This window comes from Odocoileus virginianus, chromosome 5, assembly GCF_023699985.2.
Source record: "Odocoileus virginianus isolate 20LAN1187 ecotype Illinois chromosome 5, Ovbor_1.2, whole genome shotgun sequence".
NCBI lineage: Eukaryota > Metazoa > Chordata > Mammalia > Artiodactyla > Cervidae > Odocoileus > Odocoileus virginianus.
Window position 1 is genome coordinate 45,026,031 of NC_069678.1, and position 21,530 is coordinate 45,047,560.

General features: G+C 34.8%; 1 protein-coding gene across 35 annotated transcripts in view; it reads right to left on the bottom strand.

Annotated features, from left to right (window-relative positions):
- Positions 1 to 9,488: 9,488 nt before the first annotated feature.
- Positions 9,489 to 21,530, bottom strand: part of ADGRL2 (adhesion G protein-coupled receptor L2) — a 662,542-nt gene continuing 650,500 nt past the window's right edge. For 10 of the 35 annotated variants that reach the window (XM_070467841.1, XM_070467840.1, XM_070467843.1 and 7 more), the window contains 8 exons: positions 20,956 to 21,000; positions 20,646 to 20,672; positions 19,820 to 19,988; positions 17,110 to 17,238; positions 16,462 to 16,558; positions 14,648 to 14,776; positions 13,787 to 13,804; positions 9,489 to 11,329 (listed from right to left, as the gene is read on the bottom strand). In XM_070467841.1, coding sequence (XP_070323942.1) covers positions 10,575 to 11,329; positions 13,787 to 13,804; positions 14,648 to 14,776; positions 16,462 to 16,558; positions 17,110 to 17,238; positions 19,820 to 19,988; positions 20,646 to 20,672; positions 20,956 to 21,000 — 1,369 coding nt within the window. In that variant the 3' untranslated portion in view covers positions 9,489 to 10,574. Of the gene's footprint in view, positions 11,330 to 12,017; positions 12,071 to 12,684; positions 12,751 to 13,752; positions 13,805 to 14,327; positions 14,410 to 14,647; positions 14,777 to 16,461; positions 16,559 to 17,109; positions 17,239 to 19,819; positions 19,989 to 20,645; positions 20,673 to 20,955; positions 21,001 to 21,530 lie in introns of all 35 variants that reach the window. The other 25 variants (XM_070467850.1, XM_070467848.1, XM_070467849.1 and 22 more) reach the window with 19 other exon arrangements.

Genomic DNA, 21,530 nt, shown 5'->3' on the forward strand with positions numbered 1-21,530 from the left:
GAGCAAGCACTAATTAAAATTATAAGCTAGAGAGAACATGCATTGAAGAAAAGAAGCCATCCCTAACCAATAATTCCAGGGATAAATCACAGTTGATTTGCTAACTTATAGAAGTGTCCAGGAACTATGATCTACAAATGTCTTGAATATGATTCTAATCAACCTGCCAAACAACAATCAAGGAGGCATATAATTAGAACAGGTTCACCCAACGAGCAGCACATAACATTGTCTCACCTTGAAACAGTGCATCCTGTCTTAAAAGTAAGAACTCCCAAAGAGTCAGTATTCTCCTTTGAAACACACTCAGACAGACTCCTAGCAATTTGGGGCTTCAAATCTGTCCTGGTAAAGATTCACTTGGCCTGCTGCTGTTTCTGTCCTCCTCTCCTTTCTTTCTGACCCTTATCACACCTGCTACCTGAACGTGGAAAGGATTCTGAACTGAGATGCCCTTTGTGATGATGCAAATCCCAGTTGGTGCTTTGCAATCAGTAATGACAAAGAGCAGGCAGGAAATTCCTAGAAAATATGAGTCAGTCACATTCTTTCACAAGCTATCGACACATCCAGCAATTCCTGGTTGCACACCACTGTAGGCGTAGAAATGGCTGTTCTGGTTGTCCATGGGAGAGCAAGGACAAGAAAAAACAAAGTTTTGAACACTTACAACTTGTCTTATCAGACTTCTAAGTTTTTATATGACAGATCACTACATTTATTCTTCAGAAGAGGCCAATGCAGTTGATTAGGAAATAGCAACATAGAAAAACAACACCTAGAAAAATGTGAAGGTGATATTTTAACCCACGTCTCTATAGTTGCCAGTCTGGAATTGGCCAGGACCTCAGTTCTCTTCATTCTCCTCCTTTTTGAACTTAAACATGCCAAGCTAATCCCTCATTCAGAACCTTTTGACTTGCTGCTCCTTATATGTGAGATCGTCTCTCTCAAGATCTTCAACCAAATACCTTCTCACCATATTCATATTGGGAGGGCCTTCACAGGGAGGCTTTCCCAGCACCCTCCCTCTCTCCGCCTTCTTGCTACAGAGTTCTCTGTCATTCACCCTTCAGATGACTGTGCTATGTGCACAAGCTCTGGAGCCAAACTCTGGATTTGAACCCTGACTCCTCTGTTTATTAACTGTGGGGTATAGACAGGGTACTTGAGTTCTCCATGCTTCAGCATTTCTGTTGTTTAGTTGCTAAGTCGTGTCTGACCCTTTTGTGACCCCATGGACTATAGCCCACCAGGGTTCTTTGTCCATGGGATTTCCCAGACAAGAATACTGGAATGGGTCGCCATGCCCTTCTCCAGGGGATTTTCCGGACCCAGGGATGGAACCCATGTCTCCTGTATTGACAGGAGGATTCTTTACTACTGAGCCACTGGAAAGCCCATGCTTCAGTATCCTCATCTGTAAAATTAGGGTCATGAGAACACCTATGGTACCTATCTCTTGAATGTGTTTTGAAATTGCATGAAGTAATACAGGCAAAATGCTTAGAACAGGGACTGCTATACATACACTCAGCATCCTATATGTGTTATTCTTCTTCATAGTACTTTTTGGTAGCTAATGTTATCCTCTGGTCTAAAAGTTTATTAGGATGGAGTCTGCTCTGTTCCTTACTATGCCCTCAGCAGCTAGAAAAGCACCTGGAAAATGATAAATTATTGTGTAATGCACTCAATCAATTATTGTCACCTAGAGATTGGATGTTTCAAATTCCATATTATATTGCCTTTTGGGCTTTAGAATAAGATGATACTGGATCCAATTCTTAGTTCTGGCACTCTCTAGTTCTGTGATTTAAAACTCCTTAATTAACTTTTGAAGTTTTATCATTTGTGAAAGACAGATAAAAATAACTACTCTTAAGCTGGGTGAATAATATAAGATACAGTCATCAAGGCAACATTATTCAGCGATGAAAACGAATGGACTACAGCTGCATGAATGTACTTCACAAGCATTGCGTTGAACAAAGGAAACCACATAAAATATTATATAGTGCAATATTCCACTTTATAACATTTAAAAACTGTCCAGGTGAATCGATGGTGTTAGGTCAGGTAGCGTTACTCTTGGCGGTTTCATGCCTGGAAGAGGAAATAAGGTAGCTTCTGCTCTTCCATACTGTTTTCTGTTCTGGGTATTAATTACATTGGTGTGCTCATTTTGTGACAATTTGGAAAGAGCTACCATTGTAATTTGTATATTTTAAGTAAAGATGATGATGGTAACAATGGACTACTTCCTTGTATGATTGTGAAAATTAAGTGAAACACTGTATAATAAATAAGGCATGAAATAATATAAATAAAGCACATAAGAGAACTCACTGTACACTAGTACTAATTCCCCTTCCCTCTTTCAACATGGGCATAAAATAGCAGACACCAGGTTCAGCACCCACAGGATGTTCCAGGCCCCTCTCAATCTGGCCTTAATCTATCGTCCCAGACTTTTGGTACACAACATTATACTTTTCCAGCCTCACTGAACTTCTCACTCAAATCATCTCCTGCTTTTTCAAACCTGTTTGCCTTTCACATAATTTTCCATACATCTAGAATGCTTTCTACTAAGTTCACTCAGAAAACTTTACTTATCCTTCTAAACACACCTCCAGTACTATCTCTTGAACAAAGCTTTTCTGAGTACACAATAGTTATATCTTTATCTTATTGTAATTATCCTTTTAAATATCCCTTTAATTTTCAAGCATGTTACTTCATTATACTAAGCCTCACTTTCCTCACTTATAAAATGTAGACAATAATAGTTTTTGCATCATGGAATTATTATAAAAATTATAATTTTAAATGAAATAATATTCATGAAGGGTTTAAGTTCAGAACTTGGCAAATAGGTACAGATCAATATATACTAGTTATCAACATCATTAATTTAAGGGCAGGGACATCCTTCACTTCTGTGTTCCACCACTTACTTTTATGCATGAACATGCAATAAATACTTAATCAGTATTTATTAAGGAAAAGCAGCAAGAGACTTGTCTATTACTTGTAAGAAAGAATGACAAGGCAAAGGAGAAAGTGGAGAAGTAGGAAAACTGAAAAACTTCTTTGCATAAGACAAATATTTTTTAATTAACTAAAATATAATAATATTCCAGGAGACTCATCCCTTTGGCTCTCATCAACCTGGATCCCTGCAGCCCGAGTGCTCCCTACAGCCGTTCATCCCCTAGAGCAGGAAGCCTGGTGGCTGTACCTGCATTGTTCATAAAAGTGTTATTGATATAGCCGGTCCACATGGCTTCAGGCAGATAATGACAATCCAGTTGAAGTCCTGATGACTGATTAGTTTTACAAAACTCAAAGTCATGAGATGTTTATGCTACTCACAGTATCTTCTGAAAGGAAAAAAAAAAAGCTACTATCTATTGAGTGCCTATCACGTGCCAGGAGCTGTGCTAAGGCACTTTACATACATTACTTCTAATCCGCACAGCAACCCTTGGCAAGGTAGGCTGATTCCAATTTTACGGAGGAGGAAACAATTTGAGAGAGGTTAAGTAACCTGCCCAAGAGACAGCAAAGGCTTAAACCTATGTCTATGTGAATCCAAAGTTTCCATAACCGTTAATACCTCTACTTCATTATTTATATGAATATCTTACCATATAAAATGAACACTAAAATTGGGATAAATATATAAGAATAACAAGTAAGACTGAAACACTGGAGACTTTTCAATGCTACTATCTTTGTGGTTATAACTCTTGCTAACTATTAAAAAAGAAAAAAGGAAAGAAAGAAAAATTAAAAATAAATAGGGACTTTCAAAATTTTTAAAGAATGTGAAGTGTTAAGAGGAAAACTAGAAGGAAACTGGAAAGTAAAATTGAGGAGAAATTTGAATGTAAGAAACCTTATATTCCAATAAAGAGTAATGGTTAAGACTAAAAAATAATATAAAACATATGGTATTTTTTTAAAGCCAGATTTTTAAAAGAATCAGAAGACAATGTGATGAAAGAGGAAATCCAGACTAAAATACATTCTAGTAAGAAAAAAGGCTAAAATCTATGAAATGTTATATAAAAGTAGATAGATAAAATGTTTTAAAATCAAGTAAATAACACACACAAAAAAGCAAGGGAAAATTAAAAACAACAAACTTGAAGAGCAAAGAATCAGAGGAGAGAAAGAATGAAGGGGGACAGAAGTGAGGCCCAGCAAGGCTGTGCAGACAGACAATCCTCAGCTGCAGCGGCTGGGGCAAGGGGGCAGGAACCCAGAGCACAAGGCCTCCTGCCCACTGGGCTGTCTCCCTTATCACCATCACCCAGAGCCAGCTAGGTAATGAGCAGCTCCCTAGAAAGTGAGAACACACAGCTCTGTGGCCCTTACTCTGGGAGAGCCCCAGGGAACTTGGGTGGGCCAGGCGCTCCCCAGAGGCAGAATCCAGGAGTCTGGCTTGGGCACCCAGGTAAGATCCAATTCTCACCCACAGCTGTGCAGTTGGTTAAGGTGACGTACGTAGGGGCTCAGCTTCCTCACTTGTAAAAACACTTACCCTCCACAGCTGTGAGAACAAATGCAATAAATCATAAAGCTCAGTATAATGCCTGTCTGTAAAAGACAGGCAACAGCTTAACTCAAAGAATCCCTAATCTGCTTGTCCTGAGCTCGACACAATTCCAAGGCTCTGCAGAACACTTTTTTTTTTTTTTGGGGGGGGGGGGGGAGGAAGTACTATTTTAGTCCAAACTCTTCATTGTTCACAGGAAAGTTCTCTGGCCAAATGTTAAAGACAAACTTAGACTGTGAATTTGAAATGTCCTGTTTGAAATGCACATATATGCACCCTCTCTCTCTCAAACAGACACACTATTTAACATAACTATTAATTTTTAAAAGAACTGAAGAGAAATCAAATATTGTGATTTTTCACATGCCTTTTTCATTATAGTTATGGCTCAGTTTTGAAAGAAAATAAAAAGCATGTACATGAATAAATTGTTTCTCATTTTTTGTGGTTGTTGATTAGATTGACTGGGTCAACCAGTATTATTTATCAGGTAAGGATTACCTGACTTAAAATCTTGTGATTTTTTTTTTTTCCTACTACAACTGCTTCATGACTGTCTTTTAAGTTAGTTCCAGAGGGAGCAAATCAGTAACTAATAAACTTTACATCTGACTACCACCTAGCTAACAGCCCCACTTCTAAAATCTGAGGTAAATAACTATCTTTTAGCTGGGGTATCTTCCTCTGAAACTCTTTGACCTGTTTAAACTTTTTTTTAAACTGCATTTTCTTTTATAACTCTATGGATTCAAAACAAACAAGCTTCTCTAACTACCAGCAGAGAAGCAGTCCATGAGGTACAAGAGGTAGGCCTGGGACCGTGAGTGAGACTTGAGGTGGTACATGTTGGCTAAACAAACTCTAGCGCCAAACAGATGCTAGCGCAGGTTGGCCATCACCAGCTGAGAGGTCTCGAGCAGATTATTTTTCTTCTTTTGCAAAAGTGGATAATAAGCACCCTTCTCAGAGGACTGTTAAGGGATTAAGTGCAATAAAGTATTTAGTATTTAAAGTATTTAGTTCAGAGTATGGCATGTATGAAGCATTTATTAAATGGTAGGTGCTAGTACTTTTAATTTTGTTGCAATATTATGAAAAGTATTAAATGGGACAAAATCATTTAGTCTGAGATATCTTTAAAAGTTAGGCAGCAATTTTGTTTTGTAGCTTCTTTATTACAGTGTTAAAAGCCTTTACTATGTACTACTGCTATGTTTTGGTGAAAAGCCGTCTGTTTATTAAGATTGATATTTCAGGAGAGAAACATAAATGAGTCTTTCATCTAATCAATACCTCTGATACCTATCATTGTTCCTGGGTGTTCTATATAGTAGCTGTCAGCTTTCTAAGAAAAGATCAAAAGATTAGTCATTTTTTGCCTAATAAAATCAAACAAAAAAGCCATGTTGCTCTGACTGCCAAAACGCTTTTTAAAAGCTTAGTTCTGACATACAATTAAAAAATGCTTATGAAAAATATATTCAGAAAACCATTCAAAAATTGATCATTCATCACTAGTCTCTTATTCTCACCCAACATTGGTTTACTTAAGATATTAACTATGCCTTTTAAACATTTCTAAGAGCTTTAATAAACACGTAGTAGAAAAACGTGTGAAAGCTTCATGGGGCAATTTTTTTTTTTCCATGGTAAAGGGTTTGGTTAGCTCTGTTATATTGGGTTACCTGTTTTGTTGTTTCTTATTTCATACAGTGATTTATAATGTTAAGTGCTAGCACACCTAACAGCATTTCACAATGCATGAATTCAGAAAAAATATATAAGTTAAAACAATAGGTTTTAAAAGTCAACCTGATGTCTGAAAGGCTTCTTTCTGAGAAACTTCACACTCAGTAAACAGTACCACCACCAGGAGAGGGAGGGAGGCTCAAAAAAAGCCTTATTAAGAGATGAGGGGTGGTCTATTGCCAATATTTGAAAAACACTTACAGTATATTTAATTAATCTAATTACATGGTGCACTTACAGCTTCTTATTAATGCCCTCTGATAGAGATATGTGGCCTTGAAAGCTCAGTGCCCATAGCGCTTTGAAATGAAGTTGGATAATGTCCAGAAATTTCCATTAGTCCCCATACCTTTTGGAACAAAGTACTAGTAAAGTGCGTAAAATACATGGTGGTTAAAAATGTGGTATCTTTAGACATTCAAGTTTTTCTGTTTGGTGCATTTCTGTTTGGTAACATAATGTGTCCCTACAATCATTTGGAGAAAGACTCAGAATGACATGACAGAAAATTTGTATTTTATACCCTTCAAATGATAATTAGGACGGTCATAAGTTAACCTCCAAACCCACTAGTATTCACTCACCCTTGAGCACTAACGTTCCAGGCTGCCAACACATGCTATCGAAGGGCTATTCGCAATCAACTTGATACTCACTAGCAGGAAGCATGTGATTTTCACCAAAAAGCATACTAATTGTATTACACAGTGAAGCAATGTTCATCTATATTCAACCTTCCATAATGTTTGAGATTTAACACAACAATTTCATGGAAAGAGAAATATGTGGAACACAGAACCATGTGAAATCTTGGTACTAAGTTTTATTTTTAAAACACTGCAGGGATTATTGCCTTTAAAGAAAATTTCAGTATCAATAAAATATGAAGAGCTGTTTCATTTCAGAAATTCAACTTGTATGCATTAAGTTTTTCTACTTAGAAGGGTATAACTGCAATAAAGATTTTACTAAGTTGAAGTTTTTTACAAAACACTCTATCCCACGAGAACATCTTAAAGGTCAGCCTTAAGCCTGAGGTTCAAAATTAAACTGATGGAAAATTACATTTTCTCATTTATCATTTAAATACATACATAAAGCAAGCATCCTGAATACACCCATATAACAAGTGCACATGATTTTTTCTCTTAATATTGGGCACTGAATTTGCGTCTGATGCTTCTTCCAGAGGGAAGCATAGTGACAGTGACTTTCTGTCAAATAATTGTCGCTGTTGTTTTTCTGGTTAATATATATAATTAGGCTCAAATGAATGTGGATGAGTTGAGCTGCTGACATATTTAACTATGGATTCTAAGGGATTGTCTTCCACATAAATAATTTTGAAAGGCCATAAGATGAATATATACAGACGTACAAGTAATAATTTTTTTTCTACTGGTGAAGAGAACAAACACAAGTCGATATTTTAAAATAAAAGTGATCAATCTGGACTTACATTTATCAAGCCAAATCTAAAATAAATAAAAACCATTCCTTATTATTAATAGGCCAGTTGAGTAACTGTCCCTGAGATAAGGTGTAATAATGTGACTTTATAAAAATTCACGGTTTTTACTACTACAAAGAGAAACAATTAAGAATGTGGAAATTGTATATCCAGGTGAAGTCTGGACAGACCCAAAGAAACTACTGGGTTGACAATACATCAGTCAATAGATTAATAATTTTAAACCTAAGAAATTAATCTGTATTAGGGAGAATCCTGGATAGAATTTAAGGCAACATTTATATATTTTTAAAAGAAAATTCATTTTAAAGAGATTCTTTCAGCAGCCAAGATGAATGATAGCTTCCAAATTGTATTCTGTTATGAAGACTTATAAATTATCTATGCTGAAGAGAACATTAACCAGTTAAGTACCAAGTGCTTCTGCACTAGTTCACGTCATACCAGTTTTAGAACAGCCTCAAGAGAAATACTATAAATTGAATAATCAGTGCTGCCTTTTTTTTGTCAACTCATCACTGAACCAACCTAATCATAGCTGGCCTGTATACTAGGAAGTACAGATCATATTACATTGTAAAATTTCACATTCACACAGGATAATATATAACAAAACAGAATATTAAAATGCTTGATTATATAATGTCCTCTTCTAGTAGATAAAGGTTTATAAATTCCTGCAGAATTTTACCCAAGGAACTATGAATACCCTTCTCAGAGGACAGTTAAATCTGTTTGAATATTAACATAATTTTTATGGTCAATCTCCAACTTGTTAGGAATTAACCATATGTGAATACACTCCTCCATTGTGACCCTACTAAATATTGATAATATTTTATTACATAGTATCTACCTTACTACATTCACATTTAGATAAGTATGCTTTAAAATGTTTTTCTTATTACTCTTTTTAAATAGGCATGACTAAGCGTGTCCACATGAAATAAAGTGATTTCTAAATTGGTGGAAGCACTTGAGAGAACCAATAAGCTTTAGAAGAATTTGGTATAAATGCTGATGATGTAGACAGGAAAAATCTATTTGTTGAGATTCAATTAAATGGTTTTTGAACCTTCCCATGATAAAAAACATCGTCATCCGTAGCTGCCTATAGGAATACTTATAATCTTCAAACTCTAAAAGTATGTTTTAGAATTTTCTTCTCAATACTGATGAAAAATTTTCTTTAGATTTGGAGAATTTCCAATGCATCTCCTTTTTTTCATTTTTATTTGTTTTGGCTCTGTTGCAATGCAACGAACACAAGTACTTTCAGTATACTTCCCTACTGAAACCTATCTGCCAGATTTTGTGCACTGGTAATTGGCAATTAGAATACAAATATATTCTTTTCAGCATATAGAACCATCAGGCAGCTGAAGTGTATTCTTTTGCATATTCGTGGGTTATATCGTGAAAGGACCTAGTATACCCAAGGTGAGCTGGGTGGCAAAATAGCCATGCATTAAAGCCAATTATATGTCATACATAAAAGTGCACGTTAACTACTTGAAAAAATTCACATTTATTTACTGTCAAACCGTGTTAAACTTTACACTGGATATTAGTGATGGGCTCATTATTAACAGGTTTACACAAAGGGATGAAAAGAAAGGCAGAATTTGGCTGAAACAATTTACATTTCATTAGAACTTTATCATAAAATAAATTAATTACTAAATATAGGCAGAAGGAATATGGAAGAGTAATATTTATGTTTTATTTCATTTTTTAAAAAACAATAGGCACCTTTTGTTCACTAGAAAGTTTGTGAGAAGTGCCCAGTGCCCTCGCTGCCCCCTGTTCAAGAACAAACAGGGGTGACACACAACCTTTTCTAGATTTCACCACATTTGTGCAAGGCATGGCATAACTGGCTTCAAAGAGTTTTCCCCCCATAAAACACGCTCTTTTGGCAATAAGAAATTTAAATGTAAGAATAAGGACTAACATGTCAAAGCAGAACACTGTATACAGTGGAAAATAAGTGAAAATGGGTAGAACTTACCATGACAAAGTGTAAGAAAAAACATTTCATAACATATGTGCAACCAAGAGCTTTTCACAATATTTTCTTCAAACTCTTTAAAATTATTTTTAATGACAATTCTATTTCAGTTGGACACAAATGTATTTATTTTACCCTAGCAATAGAACAAAATATAATTTCTTTAGCCATTTTTGAAGAGTTCATTGTACAGTTGAGGAAACATATGAAATAAGGCCTGTGGCTTGATTGCTAGTGGTTAAACATGTTTTCAATCTTTGCCTTAATGTAAAAGGTTTGCAGTCAACTGCAAACTGCTGCAGAATATCTCTCCTGCTTTTCCAAGTCTTGTCAGGAACAGTAAGGTACAGTAAATTTGTCCCACAGGATTTTAAAGCCTACGTCTTGTATATAATACAATGCAGGCCTACAAAAATGGTGCAGCCATATTTACAAATTTAGTTCACAAACTGCTGCAGTAAAATGGCTGGAAAGTTCTGTTTTGTTTGTTTCACAATTTCTCTAAACAGCAGCAGAATCTTAAAATACCTGGTTGGCATCTCTTTTCTTTGTAACAAATAATTCATTTTAGTATACTCTGTGTATATACAAAGTTTTTTTACGTTTTATAAAAATTCACAGAACTGCAAGGTTCAGTCATCTTTTTTTTACACTGGAGAACCACAGGTCAACAGGGCCATCTCTTCAAGCGGAGTTTCAGGGAGCTGCGTAGGGCCAATGGAGTCTGTCTGTATTCACTACTTGTGTGTGGCCTCTGGAATTCCTTGGTGGCACTATTAGAGACTTGTCACCAGCTGCATTTGTCCTTCTCTGACGTCTCCTTCTGGAATACACCCTTCTTTGTTAATGGGGATTATGTACCCATCGCTGTTGCCCCTGCTGATCTGGTAGCACATCTGAAGCCGGTGGCCAGCTCCAAGGTTTGGCATGCTCTTATAGTAGATGTCCTCGTTCTCACTCCTCCGGGACGGAGGCAGGTCTTCTTCCGTGTCGGGGCTGCTCTCCTGATCGGGAGAGTCTCTGAGGTTGGGCATGCTTGTGTACAGAGAGTCTCTGTTGGGGGACTGGAGATGGTCCTCGGCCTCGGCTGTCAGCTGGGATACATAGCTGTCAGTCCCCTCGGGCTTTGCTTTCTTCTGGGGTTGGTACAGAAGGGAGTGAGTCCTCTGAGGGATGAGCGGGGCCTCGAGTTCTTTGTGATGGAGCTCCAGTCCAGGATTGTCACCATGCATTAGAGATGAGGCGTCTGCCACAATAGCGTCATCTTCGCTGCTGCTCCCTCCAATCACAGGCTTGACTGGTAGTGTGAGCTCGAGGTTGTGAGCCTTGCTGCTGCCCCGTAGGTTGTTGTGCACTAATTCTGAAATGATCATCTTCTCAAAAGCGGTATCATTCAGACTTAGTCCACAGTCCACAACCTGCACGCTGTCATTATAGTCCCCCTTGCGCAGTGAGTAGCTGTTGTTAAAATTACCATTTAGCGGTAGAGTATCCATGGCACTTGTATCCCTGGCATTGTTCAGTGAATGTCCTGAAACAGAAAAGGGAGGGGTTCCATTACTGTCTCTGTTCCTGATGAGAGGATCGTTACTTCTTTAGAACAAAACTTTTTAATGTCGTTCAGGACAAAGTTGTATTCGAAAGCTAACACTTGGAAAGTGTCAGGCTTTCCCGCGTTCCCAACTGTAAACAGTTGCAACCCCTTAGATAACAGGAACAAGTGTGAAAAAATAATACTGTTTTCTGGGGAGGGAAGAGGGCATACAGAATGTTGGTTTATCAATTTTGAGGAGACAGTATATATCAATTGATTTTTGGTCAAATCTCTGACACTCTTACAAAGAAGACTTCACTCCATGCCCTTGCATAGTTAATGCAAAGCAATTCATTAGTGACATTTACATTTTAAAGTACGAGACTATGGTTTATAAAAATAAAATTAACAGAATTTGTCCTAAACAACACTAAATTAAAAGGGAGTAAGTCACATACAAAAACTGAAGGCAAATGTACAACATAAACCCACAAAACTGGCAAGCAACTCTTTAAACAATATTCTAACATTTCCTTTTTCTGGAGATGAAGTAAAAAAAAAAATGAAAAAATGGACAGACACAAAGAATTCATGTTTAACAAAGATAGCCATCTCTCACACTGACTGGACCAGGGCCCACAAGCACCATCCAACAACACGATAGACAGCAGGTGGAATGACTCACTTTGGACAACTCACATCATGTCTGTCTGCTCAGGCTATCTGGCCTAAGAGTAGCTGATATATAAAAAAAAGTAAAATGATTTATTGTAACATGATGAAGAATTTCTAAGCTTCTCAGCAACTTAGTCAGAGCAAGGGTTCAACAAATTAGATTACCAGCAATAGCAGCCTTTTGCTTTTTCATTGAATATTTCTTATGATTTTGAACTTTTGTTTTGGTACTAATACTCTAATGCAATGGCCCCAGGCTTCTAATGGTCAAAGTTTGCCTGCAGCCCTGCAGTTTGCATCAGTCACAGTGACAGCTTCTAATGAACCAGCAGAGTCTACTATACGAGACTGGCCCACAGACACCATGGGCATGGAGGTTAAACGCAGAAATGTTAGGAGATTTCTTAAATATGGGTCACAGAAATTAAACCAAGGATAAGTATTAACTGTGGAATGGGAAAAGGGTGTCAGCCTTGGCTAATACATTTTTGTCTCTAAAGGAATGAAAGATTGGATACGTCTGCTGAAGATATGAAAAGAGGTTTAGGAGGAAAAAAAATATGGTAACATGCTCTCTTTGTATTTTTCTACAGACACATAAACATGTAAACTAAGACATCACAGTGCTTCTCAGGCAGATGAAAAAAAAGTTTTAGAAAAAATTAAATGGTCTGTACCATGGAAAGTTAGGTTATTCATTCTCAAAATCCTAGAGAAAAAAAATCACTTGTCTACAGATAGGTCTGGAAAAAAAAAAGAATGAAATGATGTTATTGAAATGAAACTGACCACTGTGAGGCTGCTGCATTGTATGCAAGGCTTGGAGGAGTTTAGGAAAAAAAAGTAATTCTTGGAAAAAATAGGAAATTTCCCTTTTTAGTGCTCACTCCACTTATAAAGCTGCAGATTATCCTAGAAAACTCAATGTTACGACCAATAAATAACTCATAATTGCTCAATTATCATTAGCAGAAAATAAGAAAATAGGAAGGATCATATTGTTGACTCATGCTATTTTAAAAATTCTGATCCAACTTCTACATTTGAAAAATTGACAATTCGGTTCATATTATGCTCCGTGGCACATATAACAAAATGAAGTAATGATAGTTCTTTGCAAGGCTTCCTTCAGCCTGGTTGACATGATTCACTAGCTTTATAAATTCATATATGTGCCACAAATTTTAGAAGATCTATTACTAGGAAACATTTGATGTTTTAAATTACAGTGACTCGGGGATCGGTTGCTAGCATTTGTTTCCTCCATAGAAGTATGATCTTGTCATTTTTCTTTCTTTGTATTGTTGTTTAATAAATATAAGAATATATACTGGATAATCCAAAAGGTGTTTTCTATGATATACTGCAGATCTAAGCACATCTTTGGCTGGTTTTGAAGAGGCAACTTTTTCTGCCCAAGTTCAGGTAATGCACTGGAAGACTTTCCACAGCCTGTAGCAAGATTACTGTGGGAATGCAGAAATGATAAGTCAATTATTCAGCATTCGGGTTGACAGTACCTCAGGCTTTAAGAAGCAAATTATTTCAGCATTGCATGTACTTAAGTATGAACAGCATTTGCTACAGACCTCTATTACTGACAAAAGGCAGTACATGTAAATGTACTGTTTGAATTTGGAAACATGTGAGTTGCAAATTGTGAACCACTTGCCCGCTGAGTCTACTTCATGACTGCTACTTATGTTTTAATTGTGCCGGTTAAAAATCATGCTGAAAAAATTTACATTTGATAGGCAAAGTTAAGTTTTACTCCCATACTTGTCTCTCTGTAGGTTGCTAGAGGAAAGCATAAGGAAAGTAAGAAAAACAAGAGAATGAAAAGAGAAGCTGCAGTTACGTTAAAAAAGAATTTCAAGAAAAAAATGGAAACGAAGTTCTGTGTTTACTTTAGTGGCAAATATCAATTACAAATAAAGATTATATGCTAATAGTAATTATGTAATAACTTTCACCAAAATCTTTTAAAATCTGTTAATATTAAATATATTTTTACAATAAATAAGCTATTAGAAAACATAATAAAATACAGGATGGGTTAGTGACAATCTGTCCTCCTCCCCCCAAAATAACTACAGATAGAAACTAACTAATATTAACTTTATTCTCAAAGTTTTATAAGACAAAAAGAAAAACTACCATAAAGCTGCACTATACTATAGTTTGGTTAGATTGATAATGCTGGATGCAGTTTTCTATACCTAGGCATCCAAATTATCTTTATTAGCTAAGTCATGCCAGAAACAAACTCTGTCAGCAAGCTTTAGAGTCAACTGAATAGTATATTACATAGATAGGATACCTCTAAATGATATAAATCTTGAAGATGGGCTCTCGGACCATGTGATGTCAGTCCTGTAATAATATATTAAGATTTATGCCACCTGTGTCAAAAACATGGATAATTATTTGTAAATACTATCACGACTGAATTTTTTACTATACTATAATATAGTGCAGTTTTAGAAGCCTGGCATGGGCAATACCATAATTCTTTTCAACTGAGAAATTAAGGATATAATAATAAATATATGGCAACTTGAGTATTCTAGAAAAAGGGTAAAGATCAGAGCTCTGTTTGGCAGCAAAGAAAGGTAGTTGTATTCGTAAGTATAAGCACACCTGGTGAGTTAAACACGGGAGCTGAAGGGGCATTACATACAACTGTTTCAGCGAGCAATGTGTTATAGGGGTTGTTAGTGCCGTGGGGTCGAAGAAGAGGGTTTGTTAGTAGGTAATTGCCAGTCATTCCTAAAGCAAAGAAACAGAAAAAAATACATCAGTTCTCTTGTTTTAGTGTTACAGTTGCAGTAAAGTACTTTTTGTATTCATCAAGGGTAGTGGATAAGTTGGCAAAGGAAAATCTGCTGAAATTCTCTGACTGTATTTGAACTACTAATTTGAAGGAGAAAGGGGAGAGGAAAGTTAAATTTCAATAATTCACAGGTGCTTTCTAAGTCCCCCAAGTAAACACCTGCTGAGGATGACATTTACTAATTTATACAAAATCACTGTTAAACAAAAATGGCAATTAAATGCACAGAGATCAACATTATGTTTCGAGATGTTACTGCTTAATATTAAAAACCTAACCACTGAAGCCCAGAAGAGGGAATCTCAAACTTTCAGGATTTACAGGTGTGGGATTATCCCTCATGAAAACATCTGTGTTAATACCAACTTTGATACAAGCAGGAGGAAAAACAACTTTCACAAACACGTAAAAAGTATGACGCATTGCACCAAGCTTCTCTTAGTAAATGCAAGAGCACACATGCTGAGGGGAAAAAAAGAGACTGCGTATAACGAATATTAGACCATTCACCCATTCTATGTAACAAGACTTTTCCTTCTATGATCTTATTTGCCAGGTTTCAAAAATGAATCATTGAATAATTCATTTCCTTTTTGACAGTCATCTTAACAGAATTAGGTAAAACATCAGAGCAATGGAATAAACACACATTTCACTCATTCTAATTGACAAATTACAAACCTTTCAATACTTATCAAACATATGTTTTGCATAGCTAATGTAATTTGGCTAAAAATATTTTAAAATTCAAGTTGGTTTTGATGCCATACATATGCTTTTTTCATTTTAAAACAGAATCTCATCAGAACAATGCCAACAATGAAAAACGTCTTTAATATTCCATTGTGATCAAATATATTATAACAGTACATCAAAACTGAAATTACTTGATAGATTACCTTTCTAAGAACATATAAAATAATATATGATTTTTTTCATAATAAATTGAAATTTACTAAGCTTGTACTCAGGAATATGTGTCTCTGGATGCACTTGTCCTTATCTTGTTAAGTTATTTTATTTGCCATATTAATTTAAGTTAGAATTATACTGATTATGTGATGAGTATAATTGTAGACACATTAAAAATAACAATTTAAATGTAAAAGTTACTTCATAAGTTCTCACGTATGTTAATTATTTATGAAGAGTTACTATAAATGTTTTTAACATTTACTTTTTGAAAGAAATATAAAAACAGAAGAATTTTACAAATAAGATTTTTTACTACAAAACTGGCACTGTTTAATGTGAGCAGTAGTTATTCTAATTATATTAATTTTTTAAGAGAAAATGTTCATAAATGTACATTTAGAAAGGAATAATTTGTATCCCTAGGAACATATTTTAATCTGTGGCAAAGTATGTTCTCAGAAATTACATTTTTCAGCCTTACTCTATTAACGTGGAGTTTGAAATTATACTTTTTGCATTACATTATTGAATAAAAAGAATTTATATGTACTTTAATAAAGGATAAAAGATGACTCAACAGGTTTAAGAAAGAGCTTATGATATAAACTCATTTGAGAGAAAAAGTCAGTGTTTCCTCTAGAAATATTGTAAATTGGCAAAAGGCACAAAATTTATATAGTAAACTCAAATTTTCCTAGTAACTGACCTTGATTAAGTGTTGAAGTGCTATTGATGTCACCTGAGATAAAAGAAGATTCAGATTGTTTTCTCACAGTGTCATTCCACATCCTTCTTATACGACTCTATTAACATAAAATAGCAAGACACATGTTATGTTAGCTTTCCCAAGCTTACCTTACAGTAAAGAAACACAAAGATTTACCTTAAACAATCTGTGTAGGATTATCTTTTGACTTTAAAAAAAAAGTGTATTGATTCTGGTCTTAAACTAAGAAGTCTATACTGCTGTGTTTCTTCTTTATTAAGGATTATTTACTCTTCTAATCTTAAAGAAATGTTCAATTATCATCTTTGTTTAAAGTGGAGATGATGGTTGACTAACAAATGTTTATTGAATGCTCCCTGAGTCCTGTATTATGTGAGCTTAGGATATCAAACTATTGTGACATACTTCTTAAAGAAGTATAGCTCTCGAAAAAGGATGTTTATACCTAAAGAAACATCTTGCAGACATACTTAAGAAGATATTAAAACCAAAAAACTAAAGAGGGCAAGTATTTGCTACCTAGATTTTTTGCTACTGAGAAGACAATTAGTGCATCTGAACAGAACATGTCTCAGAAGGCATTCTATAGAGAAGGTTAATTAAAGATGCTGTCAAAGTCTTTGTTACCTGTGTGCCAGAGGAATAGCGAGCACTGGTTCTGGTGGTGGATGCCTTCACCGAGCTGTGGGGACTCTCAGTCGGGAGGCCGCCGCAGCAGTATGAATGTCTGAAGCACTTGCCATATTCTTTTCGTACCTGCATGGAATAACCACGAGACCAAGGGATTAATATAAACATACTTGCTCCTCTTGCTCTCTAATTAAATGAGCAGAGGAGATGAAAAGTTCCGCTAACCCTTTTCCGTGGAGATTACAAAATCAAATTCAATTGAATTGGTAATCGGAAAAACACCTCTGTCCACTAGACAGTCCATTCGGATTTTAAAGTGTGATATAACATGTAGAAATATGCTTTCTACCCTGTTATTATTGTAAAAATGTAATTAATACAATGGTAATATTTTAAAAGCCTTATTCTAGCAATAGCCTTAGTCAACCCAATTTTCTATCTCATGCCAAGAAAATAGGATAAAAATTTAGTATTTTCCTTGCTTAATTACATTTAACCACTTGTAATTCAGTCATTTAAATTTCATATGTTTTATGTCCTCTTAGGTAGGTCAATACATAAACTTCTTTTACTGGATTGCACAGTGTTGTGGGTAACTTCTTTATAATGAAAGAGTACATTGGCACAAGAATAAAGGGAAATAATGTCCTTTGATACATATGCCATTAATTAGGATGGAATGTTTTCTTCATTTTCTGATGTGTCTAGCTCTAACACTTAGTGTAGAGAGTCTAAGATGCTTATTCACTTCATTAGCACATAAGGGAACTATTTATGCAATTTCCATTCACATTAATGAGTTACCCACGTAATTTCCCTTTTCCCCTGAAGCTTGGATATATGAATAGATAGAAAAGTTCTTAGGCCTAAATGAAAGACTACAGTTTAAAAAGTGGAGTCCAAGCAATGCTAAATAATAGGGCCCCACTTAGGTGGTCAAGAATTAGGAGGAGTGGGGGATATTTCTGGATTCTGTGCAGCTATATCTTGGCATACAAATATGCTTCATGTAACTAACAGCCAGACTTTGAAATTATAAGGAGGAAGGATGAAAGGCTGCACATGAAATTATTTTTTTCTAGTAGGTTTCAAAAAACATTCAAAGCCCCCTGACAACCCTCCACACCCGCTCCCTGCAGATCATAGTTCTATGACCACTATCACTGCAAAGACCAACTTCTTGACACTTATTCCTTGGGAAATTAGAGAATTAAAGTCACTAATGACCTTTAAAATCTAAGTGCACTTGCATTTTCATTCTTTTAGCTTTATTTAATTATAGCTATTAGAACAAATAACAATGTGGTTGAACTTTCAAAGTATTTTCTTTGTCTAAATATACTCACTCAAGCAGTTAGAACCATGATTTTAACTAAATCATCTTATATTATGTTCTAACAACTCATCATGGCAATATCCAGTATGACGTATCCAAGACTAAGTAAAACTTGTTCAAATGAAGTGAAACACAATAACTTAAAGAGATAATTGTTAATTAACAAGCACAGCAAGATCTCTGCAAAATTAATACACAAACCCTATGAGGAAATAATGATGATGTCATTCTTTTTCTGCTAAGTTTATGCTTTATCAAAAACATCTGACAGAAGTTATAAATATGTGATCATCTGCATGTATATAACCTGCTCATCTATGTAGAAAATATATAAAAGCCAAAGTAATTACAAGGTCATACCTGTATAATATTTAGGAAGTTAAAGTTCAGTGTTATTTAAATAAGACATGATACATCAAAAAAATTTTTGCACATTTAATGGCTATTAACGGCTCTGAAATGCTAGATAACCAAGACAATGGCAATCACAATGGTATTTTATCCAAATAATACCCTCTGGTGTTGGTTTTGCCTAATGCCTATATTGCTATGAATGTACATTATCTGTCAGTATTGCACATTCCACTGTCATTATCTCAAAATTATAGCTTATTCCGAACTGATGGAAGTAACAACACTATCATCTTGTCAGGACTGAAAACTTAATAGTTTTCACTTTCACAATTCTATTTCTCTGTTCAATTTAGTGACCAACTAGTAATAACAGAATAAAAAGACTACATTAGATATGCAGACAGGGAAAGGATGATACCGAGTGAAAGGCATGGAAATTTTAAACTTAAATGGCAGCCAGTTTATTCTCTTAGGTTTACATCTTACAATAGATTAAAATTTTTCACCTGCAACTTTAATTTTTGAATCATTTTTGCTGACTCCACTTAACATTAAATCAGGACAAAATAATAAGATGGGAAATATGAAATTATTGGGTTTTAAATTCTTTCAAAATTACTCAAAAGGCAACATTAATATTCATACTTATATATCTTCTGCTTTTAAAATTTATGCCATTTAACCTTATACTCAATTTTTGTTTTGAACTACTGTATTCCTTATACTGAGAAAGAACAAGATTATTTAAATTTTTCTTTATCTTGTATACCCTCTGCACAAAGCATTTTTGTAGACATAAAAGAAAAAATCTTATAAGTATATAGTTTATAATATTGCCAAATTGAGATTCAAGAGATGACTGGTGTTGACATATCTTATATGTGAAGCCTGAACCTCCTGACTTGCATTACAATTAATTTATGAGTAAAATATGATACTATTAATAATATGCCAATGGTAACTTAAAATCTCTATTAAATGTATTATTTTCAAATCAAAGAACAAGTTTTCACTTACTTTCTTTTGGAGAGCACAGTGAAAGATGAAAATGAACACTCCCTGGAAAGCATTAAAGATGGTGAAGAGATATGCCATCACAATAGTCTCCTCATTAATAAAAAGCAACCCGAATGACCAGGTTAGGCCAAGAAGACATAGAAGAGCGAACGCGCCAAGCACCCAAGACCTGAAAAAATAAAGTGAATTTTATTAACAGATTCAATGAGAGAACAACACATATCACACTTAAATATTAGCATATCATTAGTAGCAGTTGACTTTCTCTATGTTCATATTCAAATTCAACAGCATTTTGGCTTTAACCTTTCATTGATTAAAGAAAGAACAATAGCATTTAGTACTGCAGTCTCCAGTGAAAACAGCAACAGCAGGTATGACCTTTTCTTATTCAGAATAAATAAGTATGAAAACTATATTAAAATACAAGGTGTAAATTAACCCCCATGACTCTATTGTCTTTTATGTGCATTGTGGTAAAAGAAATTAAGGAGTCCTTAATTAGTTTACTCCTGTATTTTTATTCCTGTGGTGCACTCATGACACTGAATAATGTGACACATACAGAAAGGTTAAATGGCAGATAATCACTTAACACCTGAACTTCAGATTCTAGGAAACTAATCTTAGGTGAACCTAAGGTTTTATAACTAAAGCATGAAGAAGCCTAGCTGAAATGGGACAAAAACATGAGAACAACTTCAAAATAAAATAATTTTGGAGAGATTTCATCATGAATAGCTTAAGGAAAAAAAGAACTGTAGAAAATAGGACGGAATGAAAGGATTTAAAGTCAGTGCATTCCATGTCTAACTAATGATCTTACTTGATAAATGGCTTATTATCTTCATAGCTAGAAAGCATTATAAGCAGAAAAGAGAAACAAAATTATTAGACAGAATTAAAATAGAAAGTAATAAGAAAGCATTTATATATTTTATAAAATTAGTCAAAATTAAGAAAGTCAAAATGCAGAGGCAAGCAATTAAAAAAATAAAGGCATATTATAGTTTAAAATACTCTAGCAAATAAGATATTCCAAAATAATTTAAAAATTAAGGGCAATTCATGATATTGACGGATTTGTAAAAATATAAATCATGCCATAAATTTGTTAATGTAGCATTCTACCTTACCCAGGTAAGTCCGTATTATAGTAGCCATCACAAACACGGTAATTACTGGTGTAGATGAGAAGACAGAAAGAGGAAAAGGAAGAAAAGAGAGAGATGCTAAAGATTAGCTCTCTCTCTTACCATGCAACATGCAATGAAGCTGGCACTAACCTATCTAAAACATCTAATTTAAAAAAAATTACCTTTACTATAAAATCTGCCATTTTTAACATTTAAAATATTTTCTACACCCCATTATAACCAACTTGAACAATATCTCCTCAGATTTTAAATTAACTCATATTTTAAAAAATAACTCTGAAAACTCTATCAATTTTTTTCAACAGCTATCAATTTTTTGTAATTGGATAGCACTTTTTCCATTGATATTTCGTTTTTTTCAACCCTGAATTAAAGTAAACATTTATTTAATTATCATGAAAATAACAGATAATCTCCAAGTTAACAATAGTAATGGAGCAAATTCTCTTAGGAAAACAGGATTAGAAGTAGAAACTGCTCAGAATCCTTAAATCAAAAAGTCATTTAACAAAACAAACTTAATATAATCATATCAGTCATGCAAACAGGAACAT